Source organism: Cystoisospora suis, assembly GCF_002600585.1.
Source record: "Cystoisospora suis strain Wien I chromosome Unknown contig_3909, whole genome shotgun sequence".
Lineage (NCBI taxonomy): Eukaryota > Apicomplexa > Conoidasida > Eucoccidiorida > Sarcocystidae > Cystoisospora > Cystoisospora suis.
Window position 1 is genome coordinate 16,815 of NW_027156704.1, and position 15,513 is coordinate 32,327.

General features: G+C 42.3%; 4 protein-coding genes across 4 annotated transcripts; all 4 read right to left on the reverse strand.

The window, feature by feature from the left end:
* Positions 1-3,633: 3,633 nt before the first annotated feature.
* Positions 3,634-8,752, reverse strand: CSUI_007401 (nuclear family protein). The gene is made up of 2 exons (XM_068067547.1): positions 4,892-8,752; positions 3,634-4,328 (listed from the first exon to the last, which is right to left on the reverse strand). The coding sequence occupies exon 1, from the start codon at positions 7,552-7,554 to the stop codon at positions 5,992-5,994; it is 1,563 nt and encodes a 520-aa protein (XP_067920477.1). The 5' UTR covers positions 7,555-8,752; the 3' UTR covers positions 3,634-4,328; positions 4,892-5,991.
* Positions 8,753-11,415: 2,663 nt separating this feature from the next.
* Positions 11,416-12,275, reverse strand: CSUI_007402 (uncharacterized protein). Its single transcript, XM_068067548.1, has one exon. It carries the CDS (start codon positions 12,267-12,269, stop codon positions 12,051-12,053), a length of 219 nt encoding a protein of 72 aa, XP_067920478.1. The 5' UTR covers positions 12,270-12,275; the 3' UTR covers positions 11,416-12,050.
* Positions 12,276-12,874: 599 nt separating this feature from the next.
* Positions 12,875-14,503, reverse strand: CSUI_007403 (uncharacterized protein). Its single transcript, XM_068067549.1, has one exon. It carries the CDS (start codon positions 13,860-13,862, stop codon positions 13,629-13,631), a length of 234 nt encoding a protein of 77 aa, XP_067920479.1. The 5' UTR covers positions 13,863-14,503; the 3' UTR covers positions 12,875-13,628.
* Positions 14,504-14,566: 63 nt separating this feature from the next.
* On the reverse strand, positions 14,567-15,476 carry CSUI_007404 (uncharacterized protein). The gene has a single exon (XM_068067550.1). The coding sequence runs from the start codon at positions 15,416-15,418 to the stop codon at positions 15,005-15,007; it is 414 nt and encodes a 137-aa protein (XP_067920480.1). The 5' UTR covers positions 15,419-15,476; the 3' UTR covers positions 14,567-15,004.
* Between the last annotated feature and the right edge of the window lie 37 nt (positions 15,477-15,513).

Sequence of the window (15,513 nt, forward strand, 5' to 3'; positions counted from 1 at the left end):
CCCGTAGAGGTCTTCTTTCTCTTTCTTTTCTTTCTTTGCTACAACAGATCAGTAACTTTCTCTCATGGTATCTTTCTATTTTATGTCTTTTCTTTTTCTGCTTCATCTGTCTTGTTCCTTCGTTCCTTCTCGGCAGGACTCTGAGTCTGCTTCTTCTCCCGCCTCTTCAAGTCGACTCCAATCTCCCATTTCATTTGCTATCTCTGCTGTTTGGTTTGTCGTTTCCTTTCCAAGTAAAGTCTTTTCGTACGTTTCTTCCTATCATCCTCAGCAGGCCCCTTCAACACCTTCACGTGTTTATACAGATCCAGGGCCAGCCGTTGACTGGGCGTCGTATTCTCGGGGGGGTCGAATTGTTCGAGAAGAAACAACGGGGGTTCCTCCTTGGTGGAAGGCATGGCTGTCCCTTCAACTCGATCACATCGCATCTGCACTTATGCCTACCTATGTTGTACATCAATGGTTACAGAAACATGAGGAAGAAGAAGGAAAAGAAGAAACAGAGGAAGGAGGAGGTCTCCGTCGCCATTATCAAGATTCAAAAGCTCTTACCACAAGCACCACCGAGGGTCATGGCAGTCGCTTCTTCAACTTTCGATTCTTGACGGCGTCATCTACTCCATCGAATCATCAGCATAGAAAAGGAAATAAGAATAGCTGGTTGAATTACTTTCCTTTCTACGATTATGAGAAAGACCCCACCGTTCTACTTCTCGATGCAGGAAGCATGTCTGATACACGGTATTTCTATTATGAAGGTGAAACAGGGCAAGTAACGATAAAACTCGGAAAAGCCGTCGCACTCTCAGGTATCGGAATTGAAAGAAGACCTCCAGGAGATCCTCCATGGAAGAAAAGTATGAGCTCTTGCGATGCGGCAGACCCTCGCTCTGTTACTGTACTGATATGGAGAGATATGAAAAGACTCGAACCAAAACACCATCAGCACCGGCATTCTCATATTCGACAGTCTTCTTCAACAAAGAAGAAGAACGAAGAAAGGAGAAAGATGAGATCTTCATCTTTCTTTTCTCTGAACAAGGAGAGAGTTCCTCCTCAGAAAAACACATCGCAGCAGGAGAGAGATTCTTCCTATCATGGAGAGACGAGCGGTAAAGAAACAGTTGAAGCGATTCGACCATCCAATAGTCAAATGAAGAGAGAAGAAAATCTATGTGACAGTTTTGATCTTCATTCTTCGACCTTTGAAGAAGATTCCTCGTCACCTCCTGGCTGTTGGCTCACCGTGCAGACCTTCGAGATTCCTTGTGTTACGAGAAAGAGAATTCACTTCTTTCCTTTACTTCATCCTCTCTCCACTGCTTCTCAGAATGTCTATCACCGTACTCAAGAATCTTCACGTGACTCTCCCTCTTACTTGGGAGCTCTCCAAAAGAACATTGTAAACTTCTTCTCCAGTGCTACAGATCAGTCTTCTTTCTCCATGGAAGAAAAATCTCATCCTTTCTCGCCTGCTATCACGGAAACAACTGACACCCATGAAGATAGCTCATCTTTGAAAGAAGAAGAAGAAGATGAAGATGAAGTCTCTCAAGATCAGAAAGCGAAACCCAATGGTCGTTCCTCAACTTCTTCTTCTACGACAGCAAGAGGCAGAAGAGAACAAGACGAAGAAGACGAGCAAAAGATACACAAAGAAGAATGTGTCGCCTGTCATATACCTATGGAGGAATGTATCATAACAGATAAAGTAAAGCTTCTTTTCAAATCTCGCTCTGATGCTCCCACGGCTTACACACGATTATACCGCCTAAGAGTCTTTGGATGCGAGGCAGCCCTTCCTACGTGAACAGTTTCTTTTCCTTCTTCTCCTTCTTCGAGTCAGATATCTCATATCGAGAAAGATACTTCAACAGCGTTCACATCTTTTCTCTCTACGCAGAGATGTCTGTAGATCTTCCTCGACGTCTCACAAGCAAGAAGAAATCTTCTATCATGGCCGATGTAACTGTCTGAGAAGTGCTCTTGAGCGGTCTTTCTTCTTCTACTTCTTCTTGTTTCTTTAGCTAAAAATCCATCGCTATGGTGGAACGGAAAACAGCGAGGGAGAAAGAACTCTCTCTTTTTCCTACAAGAAGCTCTATGTATAGAGATATCTCTATATACGGTGTAAATCTCGATCGACCTACTTTTGGACTATCAATCGAATGTGAAGAAGAGAATCGTTTTCACTCTTTTTCTTCGCACTCTCTCATTCTTTTCCTATCTCACCGAGGCATGAGTCGCGATGTTGACAAGAGATCTCTCTCTTTTCAAGGTAGATGTAAGAAGCAAAAACTTCTCTTTCCTTCTTTCTCTCCTTTCTGTCTTGCCTTAACGAGAATCTCTTCAGTCTTCCTCTTCCCCCTAAGCTCTCTTCTCTACCAGAGGGAGTTCTTTACACCTACGACTCCTTAACACATCTCGCTTCTTTTTCTTGATTTCTCTCTCTGTATAGGCATCCTGCTTTCTCTCCCAGTATCTCCATCTACTTCCCAAGTTTTCCTTTAGGCTGTCTTTCTGTCATGGAGTAGTAGATAAGAAATAAGGAAGTCCCAGTCTTCTTCTCATGCTTTTCAGAATCCACTAGATAGACGCCGCACCCGCCCTCGGTCAACTAGCCAATAGAAGGTAGATAGCAAGCAGTACGAGAGACAACAGGTGAAAAGAACCATAGATAAGACTGTAGACGCACATAGGAAGGAAAGCTTTTTCCTTACGTTACAATACTCAAGATATCTATGACAAAGGAGCTCGTGACTTGATGTAGAATGATTAAGATATGAAAAGAAAGAAAGAAAGCTCTCCACGATAGGTACGGCCAGTTGATATATTCCGAATCAGATGCTCTTCTTGGAAATTGAGGTGAGTTCTGAGAGAAAAGTCTTCTCCTCCTATCTATCTATTCTTGATCATTTCTCTCTTCTTCCATGACAACGCAAACAAGAAGAAGAGACTTGTTTACTTCTCTCTCTTTTTCTCTCTCTCTTTCATTTTTTCCTGTCTTCTCTTCGTCGTCTTCTCTCATTTCTTTCATTCTAAAGAAGCGAGAGAGAGAGACAACTTCTTTCTTCACCTAGGAGCTACGAGAAGAGCCTACCCTTCTTTCGCAACGCATCGGGTGATAGGCTCGCTTTATTTTCTGAGAGGGCAGGTGAGGAAAAAGCTTCTTCTTCTTCTTCAAGAAATGTCTATCAACAGACAAGTCAACACTTTGCTTCTTTCGAGGTGACGCTCGACTGCTACTTCATTATGAAGGCAGTGAGTGTATAGACACGCAGTCAGGTCTCTCATACATACCTACCTCGACATACATCAGAACACGTGTATCTCTTCTTATATGTATTCCGTACATATATATATATCTCCCTCGGTCTCTCTCTATGTCTCTCTAGAGCTCGTTTTTCTCCTCTCTGTATCTCTTCTCTCTCTTTCTCTATTTCCTATCTTTCTCCCTGTATGTCTGTATACATCCATATATATAGAATGTGTTGGCGTGAAGGGTGTATGTGGCAGTTGGGAGATGTTTTGCTTGTAAGACTTCTTTCTTGCAATAAGAAAAAGCAGAAAAGAAATTTCTTCTTCAACTGAAGAAGATGTCTTGTTTCTTTGAAGAAAGATAGATAGACAAAAGCCTTATATTGATCGTAGGACTTCTTTTCATATGTCAAGAATTCTTCTTTCCATTAGCAAACAAGCAAAACGCATGCAGTCCCTTATCGCATTAAAATAGCAGCAGCACGAACTCCCTCTTCATGAACGAAGAAGAAAGCAAGCATTCGACCCCCAAGCAATACAGAAATACAGTGATAGATTCAAGAAAGGCCTCCACAAAAGAAGAAGGAGTATAGAACGCACATCGGTCTTTCTTCCTCTCCTTTCTCTTGACCGTCATGGAGAAGGTAAGTAAAAGAATAAGTCAAACATACGAAGAGACAAAAAGAGAGAAGGAAAGCATGTGATTTGGTCTCTTTCTTCATAGAATTCTTTCTTCTTCCTCATCTCTTTACTTACGGGAGAGCAATAGTTCTAGCGATAGGAAACCTCCTAAACAGATGATATATAGATAAGTGAAAAGTATCTATCTACATATGAAAAATAGATACACGACATCTCCCTTTCCTTCTATATATGTTGTTGACTATCTCTGTATTTCTTTGTGTATCCGCATCTTTACACCTAGGCCTTCTTTGCTCTCCCCCTGTGCAGACCTCCTTCTTCTTCTTCTCGTAGCCATCTGACTCTTCTTCTTCTTTTCTGCTTTCATGTTTAAACTGAAGAAAGACATCTTCTCTCCCATGCAAACAAGAAACGAAAAGAAAGATCACCTGGAGAAAAGAGAAAGAAACAGAGAGAGATAGTACATACACATAAGCCAACACCTACGTATGTACATACATACACACACACTTCAAGAGGATCTTTCTCTCTCCCTCTCTTCCCTAGATATATAGAGAGAGAAATAGATACGTCTATGCCTAGAAGTATGTCTATATAGAGATGCATCTAGCCTAAGACAACCTGCTCTGACTTGAAGCGACGCGCATACATCAACACCTTCAGACATGTAAAAGAAGAAGGAGAGAGAGAAAGAGAAAGCAAAGAGATAAGAAGAACACGAAGGAAAAGGAGAAAGAACGCCCTTACAAATGAAGAAGTTTTATCTCTGCATTCCATTCTCCTTCTCTGTGTATGTGTACATACATGGAGAGAAAGAAAAAGAAGAAAGAAAAGAAGAGAAAGAGAGAAAACACAACACACGTACATACCTAATCCCCGCGCCCCTGAAGAAGACGAGGCAGTTCGCACTCATAGAGAGGGAGGGTGTCTTCCCTCGAGAAACCTCTCTTCTCCTTCTTCTTCTTCTTTCGTAATCTAAAAGAGACCTTACTTCGTTAATTCCCCTAGCACGGAAACATCTGAAAGAAGAGTCAGGCGTCACCTTATCTCCGATTCATTCTCCCTCTCTCTTTTCTTTCTTCTCCTTTCTCTCGCTCTCTGTCAATGGACAAGGAAAGTGCAGGCTTTCATCTTCTTCCTCTTCTTCTTGTCGCTGCGAAATCTCTTCACTTCTCTCTCTTCTCTTCTCTTCTGCTGTTCTCTTTTCTCTCTCCCCCCTCTCTCTGTCTCCTCTTCGCACGAGAAAAGAAGAGAAGGAAGTGAGGGTGATACAACATGAAGAAGGAGCGACCTGTATGTAAAAAGATCTCTTCATTTCTCTCTTTCTATGTTGCATACTATCTAGCTCTCTATCTATCTTCTCAGCTATCCATCTATTTGAAGGGATAGTGAGGGAGTTGGCAGAGGAGTTTCATACGAAGGAACGGACTCAAAAAGAACAAGAGGAAAAGAAGATGGTATGACAAGCTTCCTTTCTTCTTCTTCTTTATCATCTTCCTCCTTGATCTTCTACTTTTTATGAAATGCTCTTCTTCTCCTTCAGGGTCCTCTTCTTCATCTTCATTTTCCTTCATCTTCTCTCGTTAACTTTCTCTCTCTCTTCTTCTTCTTCTTCCACCGACCCTGCTTGAAATAAGCTAGACTTCCTAGAGTCACCTTTCTTTCTTTTTTCTCTTCTTCTTCTTGGAATTTTACTTCTTTTCTTTCCTCTCCATCGGTTATCCCCGACGCCTGGTCATTTTCTTCCTTCTCCTCTTCTTTCGAGAGAAAAAGAAAAGCAGCCACCCTCTCTTCTCTTGAGCGAACTTCTCGAAAATTACCGACTAGGAAGAAAAAGACGAAAGAAAAGAACGGCGGCTATACGCTTCTGTAGACAAACCTATGTACATACCTACATAGACCGTGAGAGAAGAAGAAGAGAAGAGAAGAAGAAGAGAAGAAATCTGTGGACTGATCAAGGGTTTCCAGGTGTCTTTCTTTCCCGTTCTCATCTGTCCTTTCTCCCCAAGATCTTTCTTTTCTTCCTGCTTTTCTGTCTCTCCTTGTAGAGAAAGAAGAAGAAGTAATTTTTCGAGAGACGCCCCGTCCCCCCTACCTAGTTGGATGAGAAATGTGTCTCTTCTTTATCTTTCTCGCGGTGTTCCCCTTATGAAAGATCGACGAAGATCTCTTCTTGATCGCATTCCGTACAAGTCTCTCTAAGGCGGTCTTTCTCTGCTTGAACTTGACTCCGTGGCTTATCACGAGATCTTCAAGCTCTTCTTTCGACATATCTTCTCTCGGGTCATTCTCTTCTCCGGCACCTAGATTGGCCTTCTTGTTGCCGATGTCTTCTCTTTCTCTTTTTCTTCCTCCTTCGATCATCTTGGAGAGAAACAGATTCCTCTTCACGGCGTCCTTTCTCTTCTTTTCTTCTGCCTGGAAGAGAATGGATTGAAGAAGGTCATCTCCATGTCTTTCTTCTTTTCTTTCTTGGTCTTCGTCTCCTCTTCTTCTTTGTTCTTCTTTCTCTTCCTTCTCTTTTCTAAGAAGAAATCGCTCTCTTAAGGCTAGATTCGCAGCATAGTCATCCGCATGCCGGGAATTCTGCAGATCGATCAAATCATCCAAAGCCTTACACATATCTTCATTTTCTTCCTCTTCTCCCCCCCCTCTCCTCTTTCTCCCTTCTTCTCTCTTGTCTCCCTCTCCCTCTATCCCTCTTTCTCTCTCCCTTGAAAAAGAAGAAAGAAGACCAAGAGAATTCTTCTCGCCATCCCCCCCCGTCGTGAAAGGCGAAAGAGCCCGTGGCTGCTGGAGACTTCTTCTTTCTCTTTGGTACTCTAGATTCTTCATAGGATCAAGACGTATTTGTTCTCTTTCTTCTTCATCTAGAAGCTCAATGGTCTCCGCATCTCTCACATCGAAGCTCTCGATTTTCTCTCGTAGACCTTTCGTACAGACATATCGACAAGCTTTCGGGTCCGTAGTTATCGCCAGAGAATTCTTGCACTGCGGACAGGAGAAAGAAAATTCCAAAATCTTCGTAGTGAAATAGAAACCTACACATTTCTTCTCCGCGTTGAATCTGACACCTTTGTCAATGATATGATCGCACTTCAGACAGATGACTTTGAAAGGTATTTCAAAGCGAATGATGAGAATGCCTTCGCTAATCTTCTTCGCTCGATCTCCTAGAGGATGAGAATGATGGAAAGCATTTAAGCTCTTATGTTTCTTCGGATCATAGTCGGGATCGTAGTAGTAGCCATCTGCCCGCACAGCTTCTAGAGACGACATTTTTCTGCTGCTAATGAAGAGCGAGAGGGCAGTGAAGAAAGGGGTGAACAAGAGGGAAAGAAGACGAAGAAGAAAGGTAAAGAAAGAAAGAAGAAGAGGGGAAAGAGAAGAAGAAGAAGAGGAAAAGGGTGAGAGATGAAAAGGAGATAAATGAAGAGGAGGAAGAAGAAAGGATGAAGAAGAGAGGAAGTTTTGGAGAGAATGACGGGGAAGGGGAGGGAGGAGAGAGGATGGAGTGAGACGTCTTGAGAAGATGCGAAGGAGACAGAGAGATAAACAAAAAAGAAAGAGAAGACGAAAGGAAGGAGAAAAAGAACAAGAAGATTTTGGAGAAAAAGAGAGAGAAATGGAAAGCAGTGGAGAGAAATGGCCCATCTCTCTTCTTTCAACTTCTTCCTCTAATCCGATCTATCTTTCTATCGATCTATCTCTAATCTCTGTCATCTGTCTTCTTTCCTTCTTCGATTCTCCTCTCGGTTCTTCATCCATGACAAGAAGAAGCTACGGAGAAATCTGCATGACCGGCCAATGAAATCTTCTTCTGTTCTCTCTTCTTTTCTTTTCACTTCTCCTCTTTTCCTCTCCTCTTTTTTCACCGCTTTTCAAAGGAGAAGCCCCGTTAAAGAAGATCTACGAGAGACAAGAGCTCGAGAAATGCAAACGAAGAGAGAGAGAATCTCCCAGCATGCAACAGAGAAAAGAACAGACAAGAAGGAAAGAACAATAGACACTGACATGCCCCACGTCTCCGTCATGATCCAACGAATGAAACTGAGGAGAGCAGATGCAAAAAAAGACATCTTTCTCTCAACAAAGAAAGAGAGTTTTGAAAAGAAAGGAAGAAGGAAAGAGGAATCTCAAAGAAGAGCCACGAAGAGAATGTCGAGAACGAGATATAGTCTCGAGAGGAGTGTGTGAGAGAGAAGAGAAAGTGAAGAGGACACAGAAAATGAATGAACGAAAAGACGTAGAAACCCTTGTCAGTTTGTTTCGTGAAAGAAGAGGAAAATCATCGGTTTCTCTCTTATTAACATGACACGCTTCTCCTCCTTTTCTTCTTCTTCAAATCAATGGAGCGGATCGACCAATGGCGCGGAGAAAAAGGCGAACAAGAGGAAGAAGATCGACAGAAGAGAAAGAGAAAGAGAGATAGGTCGGTGAACGATAAAGAAAAACAAGGGAGGAGCGAAGAACCACAAACAAAAAGCACTTCTGCCTCACCAAAAAGAAGAGATGACAGAGAGAAAGGAAGAAAGAAAATAAAGATAGAAGAGAATCGGCGGAAAAGTAGGGAAAAGAAAAGAACCGTGAAAGGAGAGAAACGGGAGGTGAGAAAGAAGAGCGCCTGTTTAGTGAAGAAACTGAAGAGAGAAGTAAAAGGGAAGAAAGGAGAAAAGAAGTTCAGAAGGGTGAAGCGAAAACGAGCGAATGATAAAACTCCACAAAGCCAAGACAAAGAAAGCGGTACGAACGAAAGAAAGAAAGGGCTAAGGTAAGAAGAAAAAGAAGGGAGAGAAAGAAAGAGATACGAAAAACAAAAAAGGGGAAAGATCGATGAATCTGTCGTCAAGATGAAGACAAAGAAAGTGAAGAGAAAACGGTTGGACAAGGTAAGAAAGCTACGATAACTAAACTAGAGAGAGAGAAGAAAGAAAGTGAAGCAATCTTCTTGTTCTTTTTGCTGTTCCCGAAGAAAGAAATGAAAAGGTAACGGATGCCAAGGGATATAAGAAGAGAAGAAGGAAGAGGTAGAGAGAAAAGTGACATACACACACACACTTCCTCACCTCAACGAAGTCAAGTAGCCAGCCAGCTAGTCCGTCGTCCTTCTTCACTCCATGCTTTTAGAAGAGGAAGATCACGCGAAAAGATAGACAGATGGATAGATAGAAGATGATACGGCAGCTTCAGGATCATAAGACATCTAAGCAAGAAAGCACTGACCGACTAGGAAGAGAACAAGCAAGAAAGAAAAGAACATGAAGAGAAGGAGAAGCTTGGTGTAAGACCACTAGCCAAAAACGAAGGAAGGAAGAAGGCGGGGTGTGCCTCTCTGTTCTCTCGGTTTGTCCTACTGCTCTCTAAATCGCCCTGTATCCGAAAGAGAGAGAAACTTTATACTAGCACGATTCCCTTGCGAAGGAGCTCTTACTTGAGTTTGTCTAGAGGTTTCAAATAGAATAGCTAGGGAGTTGAATGACGGACGCCAAGAGAAAGAAAGAAGGATATGGGGACAAGAAGAAGAAGAAGCGCATGAAGAAGATCGCCATCTTCCTCAGCCGCGCGAGCGTCACTCCCTCCCGCCGCCGTTGCTCTCTTATTATAAAGAACTACTGCAAGCCACGCAAGAGTACTATGACTGCCACGACTACAACTACAACCCCCACGATAAAGAAGAATGTTCGAGCAGCATTCGTTCATTCACTCATTCAGAAAGAAAGAAAGAATAAGAGAAGATAGAAAGACTGAATAGTAAACGTCAGAAAAGGAACGAAGAGCCTGACCGGCTAGGGTGGCAAGCAGCGGTAGCGAACTCCGGATGTAGGAGGCAGTATCTCTAAATGTATGGACTTATATACAGAAGACAGACCCAAACAGATACATGGATAGATCGGACTTATATACAGAAGACAGACCCAAACAGATACATGGATAGATCGCAAGCTAGATAAAGCTCTAAGTAAAAGCATGTAGAATGCAAAGAAGAAGAAGAAGAAACATCAGTGAAATAGACCGTGTGTCTGTAATTGAGTTTGAACGAGTCAGTAGCGAGCGGGAGCTGTCACGTGATAGGCGTGAGGGAGGTCTCTATGTCCACCTACTTGAAGAGAAGAAAAGGAACAAGAACACGACGACAGGAAAGCTAGCTGATATCACCTACCAGGAGCCGCTCAGGATGATACTCTCCCGACTTGTTTCCTGCGTCCTTCTTCTATCAAAGTAAACAAAGAAAGAAAGAAGTAGTAGTTCTAAGGGCTTGCGAGAGAATAGAAGAAGGGGTTGTTCTTCCTAGTCTCAAGAATGAGAGAGAGGAAGTCGTCACCGGCTGAAGTAGCTCAGATGCGTTCATCTCCGTGTAGACGTATCGAGATGAAAGACTACGGGAACTCTCAAGAAAAGAGAACGACCGCTTCTTCTGTTCTTTCTCAAGCCATCAATACTACTTCTCTTTCTTTCTTATATTTTGATAGAAGAAGAAAGATGAAGGAAACAAGTCGAGAAGTAATCATCCGTCTATCCACTGTCATATACTACCACTATTATTAGGTGGCTTGTTGTTGGGGTGTACATACACCCGGCAGACAGCATCCTCATCTTCATCGTGGAGTTACATACAGCAGGGCGGAGGCTCAACTGTAAGGGAACAAGGAAATCATTTTCAGTCGACACAGATACCGATGGCGAGAGAAAAAAGAAAGCCAACTTTTGTTTCTTTGTCATCTTCTTTCAGTGAAGAACGTTTTCTGCTGTATAGTTAGGAGACATGGACATAGAACCCTCAGCTCTGAAGAAACATGTGTTGCTGCTCCCTCACTACTCGTTCAGTAATCGAACTCGACATTCTATCAACCTGAGAAAATCCTCCTTCTCTCTCTTTCTTCTCATTCTCGGTGCTTTTGTATACAAGTATATCTATCTAGATATCTGCCTGTGTCTGTTGATCTGCCTATCAAGCTATCTGTATCCAGGTATGTCTACCTATGTCTGTTGATCTACCTATCTGTATGTACCTATGTATGTGGTGCCTCTTCATTCACGACTGTCTTTCCTAAGGAGTTTACCTCTGCTCTTCCGAGGCAAGCAAATCTTCATATCCTTCTGAAACAACCTCAGCTACACCATGCGTTGTCTTTGGAGCCATTCTCATCATCCTCCTCGAAAGAGATAGATTTAAAAGAGAAGCAAGATGTGGATGGAGATCCACCAACCGTTGAGATGCCTGCTGCAGTAAAGAGTAGCTAAGTGTCCTTTCGACCTGAGAGGAGGATAACCGAGAAGAGAAACAGAGGGAGAAGGAGAGACACGAGTCATCAACGTGGAAGATAAATAAATCTATGGAAAAGAATCTTTCTCTTAGAGACTGACGATGACTAGAAGCTGTTCTTATACCTTCACTCTTTTTCTGCAAGGATTTCTGTCTTTCTTTTTCTGTATCATCTGACTTTCTCTTCTCTTATATATCTCAATATAATGTTTTCGCATGTGATCGCCTGGCGATTGCAAGGAAAGCATCGATCTCTGTTCTGCGTATCACCCTGTGAACACCTGTGTGAGTGAAGGGGCGAACGCCTCTATCTCTCGAGCTGTTCATTTCTCACACTCGTCTCCGGTGTATAGACACGACGAGGAACACAAAGAAAAAGTAGAAGAGCAAGACTCCTGCTGACGACCGATGAACGTTTATAATGATAGTAATTTTAGTCAGAAGTAAGAAGAAGAAGCGTCACAGTAGTGTTTGAACTCAGAGGAGCGTGACATGAAGAAAGAGAGAAAGAAAGAAATCTCTAAAGAAACAGACGAAACACGATCGATAGTTCTTCTTATTTCTCTACTTCTTTATTGCTAAACTCATGTTGATCATTCTTATGACTATCATTCCCACGATTCTTCTTCTTCTACTTTATCTTCATCATCTTTCTTGTTCGTTTTCTTCTTCCTAAATATGATGATCGTAGTGTGGTGTTGACTTTGACTGAAAAAAGAAGGGCACCTCGCATGCAAAGTCCATCGATTCTGATCTTTCTGTTTCTTTCTCATTCATCTCCTTCTTCTTTCGTCACTTCGTCTTCCTGTCACTCACTCAGCATGATCATTATCGTAAGAGAAAGAGAAAACCTCTCCCTCTTCTTCTTCTTCATTATGACAGCTCTTCAGCAACTACTACTATTACGCCTGATCCTCGAACTAGACCTCTCCTGCTTTTCCTTCACATCATTCCTTTCGGCGACTTCTCTTCTTCTCCTTACTTCATCTGCAATTCTCTTATCATTATACCCATCCCCATGGAAAAGATCTACTCCAAGTGTCAACACTTCCTTGTCATGCTTCTTCGTCTTCAGATTCTTGAGATTCCTATCAACACTATCCATACTAAGTTTACTAGAGTAGCTATAGATAGTACTACTGCTACTAGTAGCGGTACTAGACCCTACGACTACGACTACTATTGTTGGTGCGAGTAGTAAAAAGGCCCTGGTCTTCAATACGATATCATGCAACACCTCTCCTTCTTCTTCTTCTAAGAATAGTGAGAATGAGAATTGTAGTCCTTCTTCTTGTTCTTGTTGCTCTTCTCCTTTTGACTACTTCTACTTCTACTACTTCTACTAATCATGGGTGCTGCTGCTGCTGCATGTGGTAATACTCAGTTCTTCTTCTTCTACTTTGAGTTCTCCACGTAGGAGCTGTAGTAGTAGCAGTAGTAGTAGTATTAGTAGCAGGAGTGATCGTAGTTTTATGGTCGTACTAGTAGGGGGGATAGTAGCTATAGGAGGGACAGCGGGACTGCTCCTTGTGATGATGGCTTTTGTAAGCAGCAGCAGAGCAGGAAGAAGAAGAAGGGGAGTGGTGACGAAAGTTGGAGAAAGAAAAAGAAAAAAGCTTCTTATAGTAGTTGTATTCACACTACTGCTGATGATAAGAGGAAGAAAGAAAGAAAGAAAGACTTGCTAGATGAGTTGTGTTGGTCCGGCATTCTCAGGATCTCGCGGAAAAAGAAGAAGAAATGACAAAGAAGAAGCCTAGGAGAAAGTCAAAGGAGATAGGGGAGGGAAAAATGAAATAAACTACAAGAGAAAATAATAAGAAAGGGAGAGAGACGTCGATCAAGTGACTCTCCTGAAGTCAAATACATCTCCAGAAACCAAAGGATGAACGACGAAAACAAAAAGAAGAAGAAAAAGGAAATGAACACGAAGAGAGAAAGAAAGAAAGAAAGAAGGGATGTATGTGGAATAAGGACTTGATACATGAACGTTCTTTTCTTCTCTGTCGTCTTTGAATCTTTCTCTTTGTTCGCCCCGGTATCTTCTGCTAAACTCTTTCTTTCTTTCCCCACGGAGACCCTCCAACGAGAGAATGAATGAGCGAAGGATTGTATCACCCAGATCAAGAAAGAAAGAGAGAAGAGAGAAGACGTTGGGATGATGGAATACACTCACGGCACGACTGTGGGGAGAGGGGACTACTTGTAAAGATACAACTCTATCTCTCTCTCTCTCTAGACAAATGAACCGACAACAAGCAAGAGAGACAGATCAACTTTTACTTCTTTCTTTTCGTCCTTTCTCTTTCTTCTTCTCTCTCTCCTCGCCGACAGCTTCGCACTCCTCATCGAGACGATCTTCTCTTCTCTTCTTCACTTTCCTCTTCTTCCTCTTCAGAAAATAGACCAAGAAATCGATCAACAAAGAAAAGAAGGAAAGGAGAAGACGCGACGCTCCATCTTCTCAAGATACAAACCCCCCATCGAAGGAAAGCGACTGGGGATAGAGACACAGAGAAGTCGAGAGATACACAGATCGATCTCGAGATAGGCATATACAAATACACTCATTCCCTTCTATAGAACACTCGATCACATCACGCAAAATTCTCTCTCTCTCTTTTTCTTTTTTCCATTTGAAGAACTGCGTTTCTCTTCCTCTCTTTCTAATCATCTCTACTCCTGCTGACACTGGCATAACGGCGTACCTGTCTATCTTTGATCTATCTTTCGTCAATCTCTCTCTCTCTCTCTCTCTCTCTCCCTATCGCTACGTTACAAAACTTTCAGCAGTAGCAGCAGCAGTGGCAAATCAAAAGAAGGTTGTCGGTCAGTCTTCTTCTTCTTCTCCTCTTCTCCACCTTTACCTCCATCGCCCCTCCAAACCCTCCATAGAAACCAACACGTAGGTATACAGTCGGACTCGGATACATACCATCGTACACATGCATCTACATATAGAGATATAGATGTATATCTAGACTTCGTGATACACATTCATTGTATTCAAGACGTATACACGTATAGACAGATTCATATATGTATATACAGAGAAACACCTATACTACATATATACAGATTTATGCAATAGACATGCGTATATATGTATATATATATATATACGTATATACCTATAGTACACAGGTATACATAACTAGGAGACGCGTGCGTTCATAAAAATATATACGGCCAGGCGTAAATGCATGCACGCACACTCACAGAAAGACGTAGTCATGCATACAAATTTATGTATGTATATCGTGCTACAAAGGGGTAGCTGAGAAAAGGTGGAGGCACAGAAGAAGAGCCAGAAACGACGGCGTGAAGAGCAGATAGATATATACATATATATAAATATATATATGGATATATAGAGAAATCTACAAATATAAATAGAAACAAGAATTGATAAGTTTACACAACGGTTTTAGGCATTTCTTGCTTTCTACTTTTTGCGTCTCGAGAGCTGAAAGAAAGAGAAAGACATCTTCTCCTCCCCCGCTGAAATAGACTCCTGACTCCAGCGGGAAGGAAAAATGCATGCATGCAGGGGTGTCTATACACCTGAAGACCACAAACAAGAAAATGCCCCCTCTCACAACTCTGTGAAATGAATATTCCATACATTCCATACCTTTGACCACCCAGATCACGAGAGACATCAAGATGAAGAGGATAGAAACAAGAAAGAAATGAGAAGTAAAAAGAACAGAAAATGAGGCGCTTGGTCCATTCCGAGTAGGAATAAGATGTCTCAGTGAAGAAGAAGAAGAAGAGAAGAAGAAGTAACGTCTTTTTGAATGGTGTTTGCATAGAGCATCCCGCAGTGACAAGGTTGTTCTATTTCATATGAGGAGGAAGATCTTTCTTCTTTTGCGTAGTCGCTATATAAGCCGCTCTTTGTTTGGATAGGGTGGAGAAGAGAGAGAGAGGAGATGGCCCTGTCAAAGGCGTAGGAAGAATTCCTTCGATACTTCCCCCCCTCTGATGTGAAGAAAGTAACGGCTTGGCCGACGGATTCTCGGAGTAGTAGTAATTCTCATCTAGACCTCCTCCTCCCCCTTGATCTTTCTCTGAAGTCGAGGAAGGAAGCGAACAGGTCGAAGAAGGGGGGGGAGAAGAAGAATAAGGAGGAAAGGGAGAAGAAGAAGAAGACGAGGATGAGCATGGTTCCAGAAGTGTTGACAGAGTGAAGGAGGGAGATGGAGATGAAGACGAGGAAGAGAGGGTCGATGGAGAAGGAAGCGTTTTCATGAGAGATTTCTTTGAGAAGTGTGGAGATGAAAGTGGAGGGAACTGCGGTATAGATACATAGGGAGAAAGAAAAAGAAGGCGACAAAGAGAGATAG

What these genes read in the sequence shown, in the direction of transcription:
- CSUI_007402 (XM_068067548.1), bottom strand. Translation starts at nt 12,269, where the DNA reads ATGGATAGTGTTGATAGGAATCTCAAGAATCTGAAGACGAAGAAGCAT.
- CSUI_007404 (XM_068067550.1), bottom strand. Translation starts at nt 15,418, where the DNA reads ATGAAAACGCTTCCTTCTCCATCGACCCTCTCTTCCTCGTCTTCATCT.
- CSUI_007401 (XM_068067547.1), bottom strand. Translation starts at nt 7,554, where the DNA reads ATGGGCCATTTCTCTCCACTGCTTTCCATTTCTCTCTCTTTTTCTCCA.
- CSUI_007403 (XM_068067549.1), bottom strand. Translation starts at nt 13,862, where the DNA reads ATGCCAGTGTCAGCAGGAGTAGAGATGATTAGAAAGAGAGGAAGAGAA.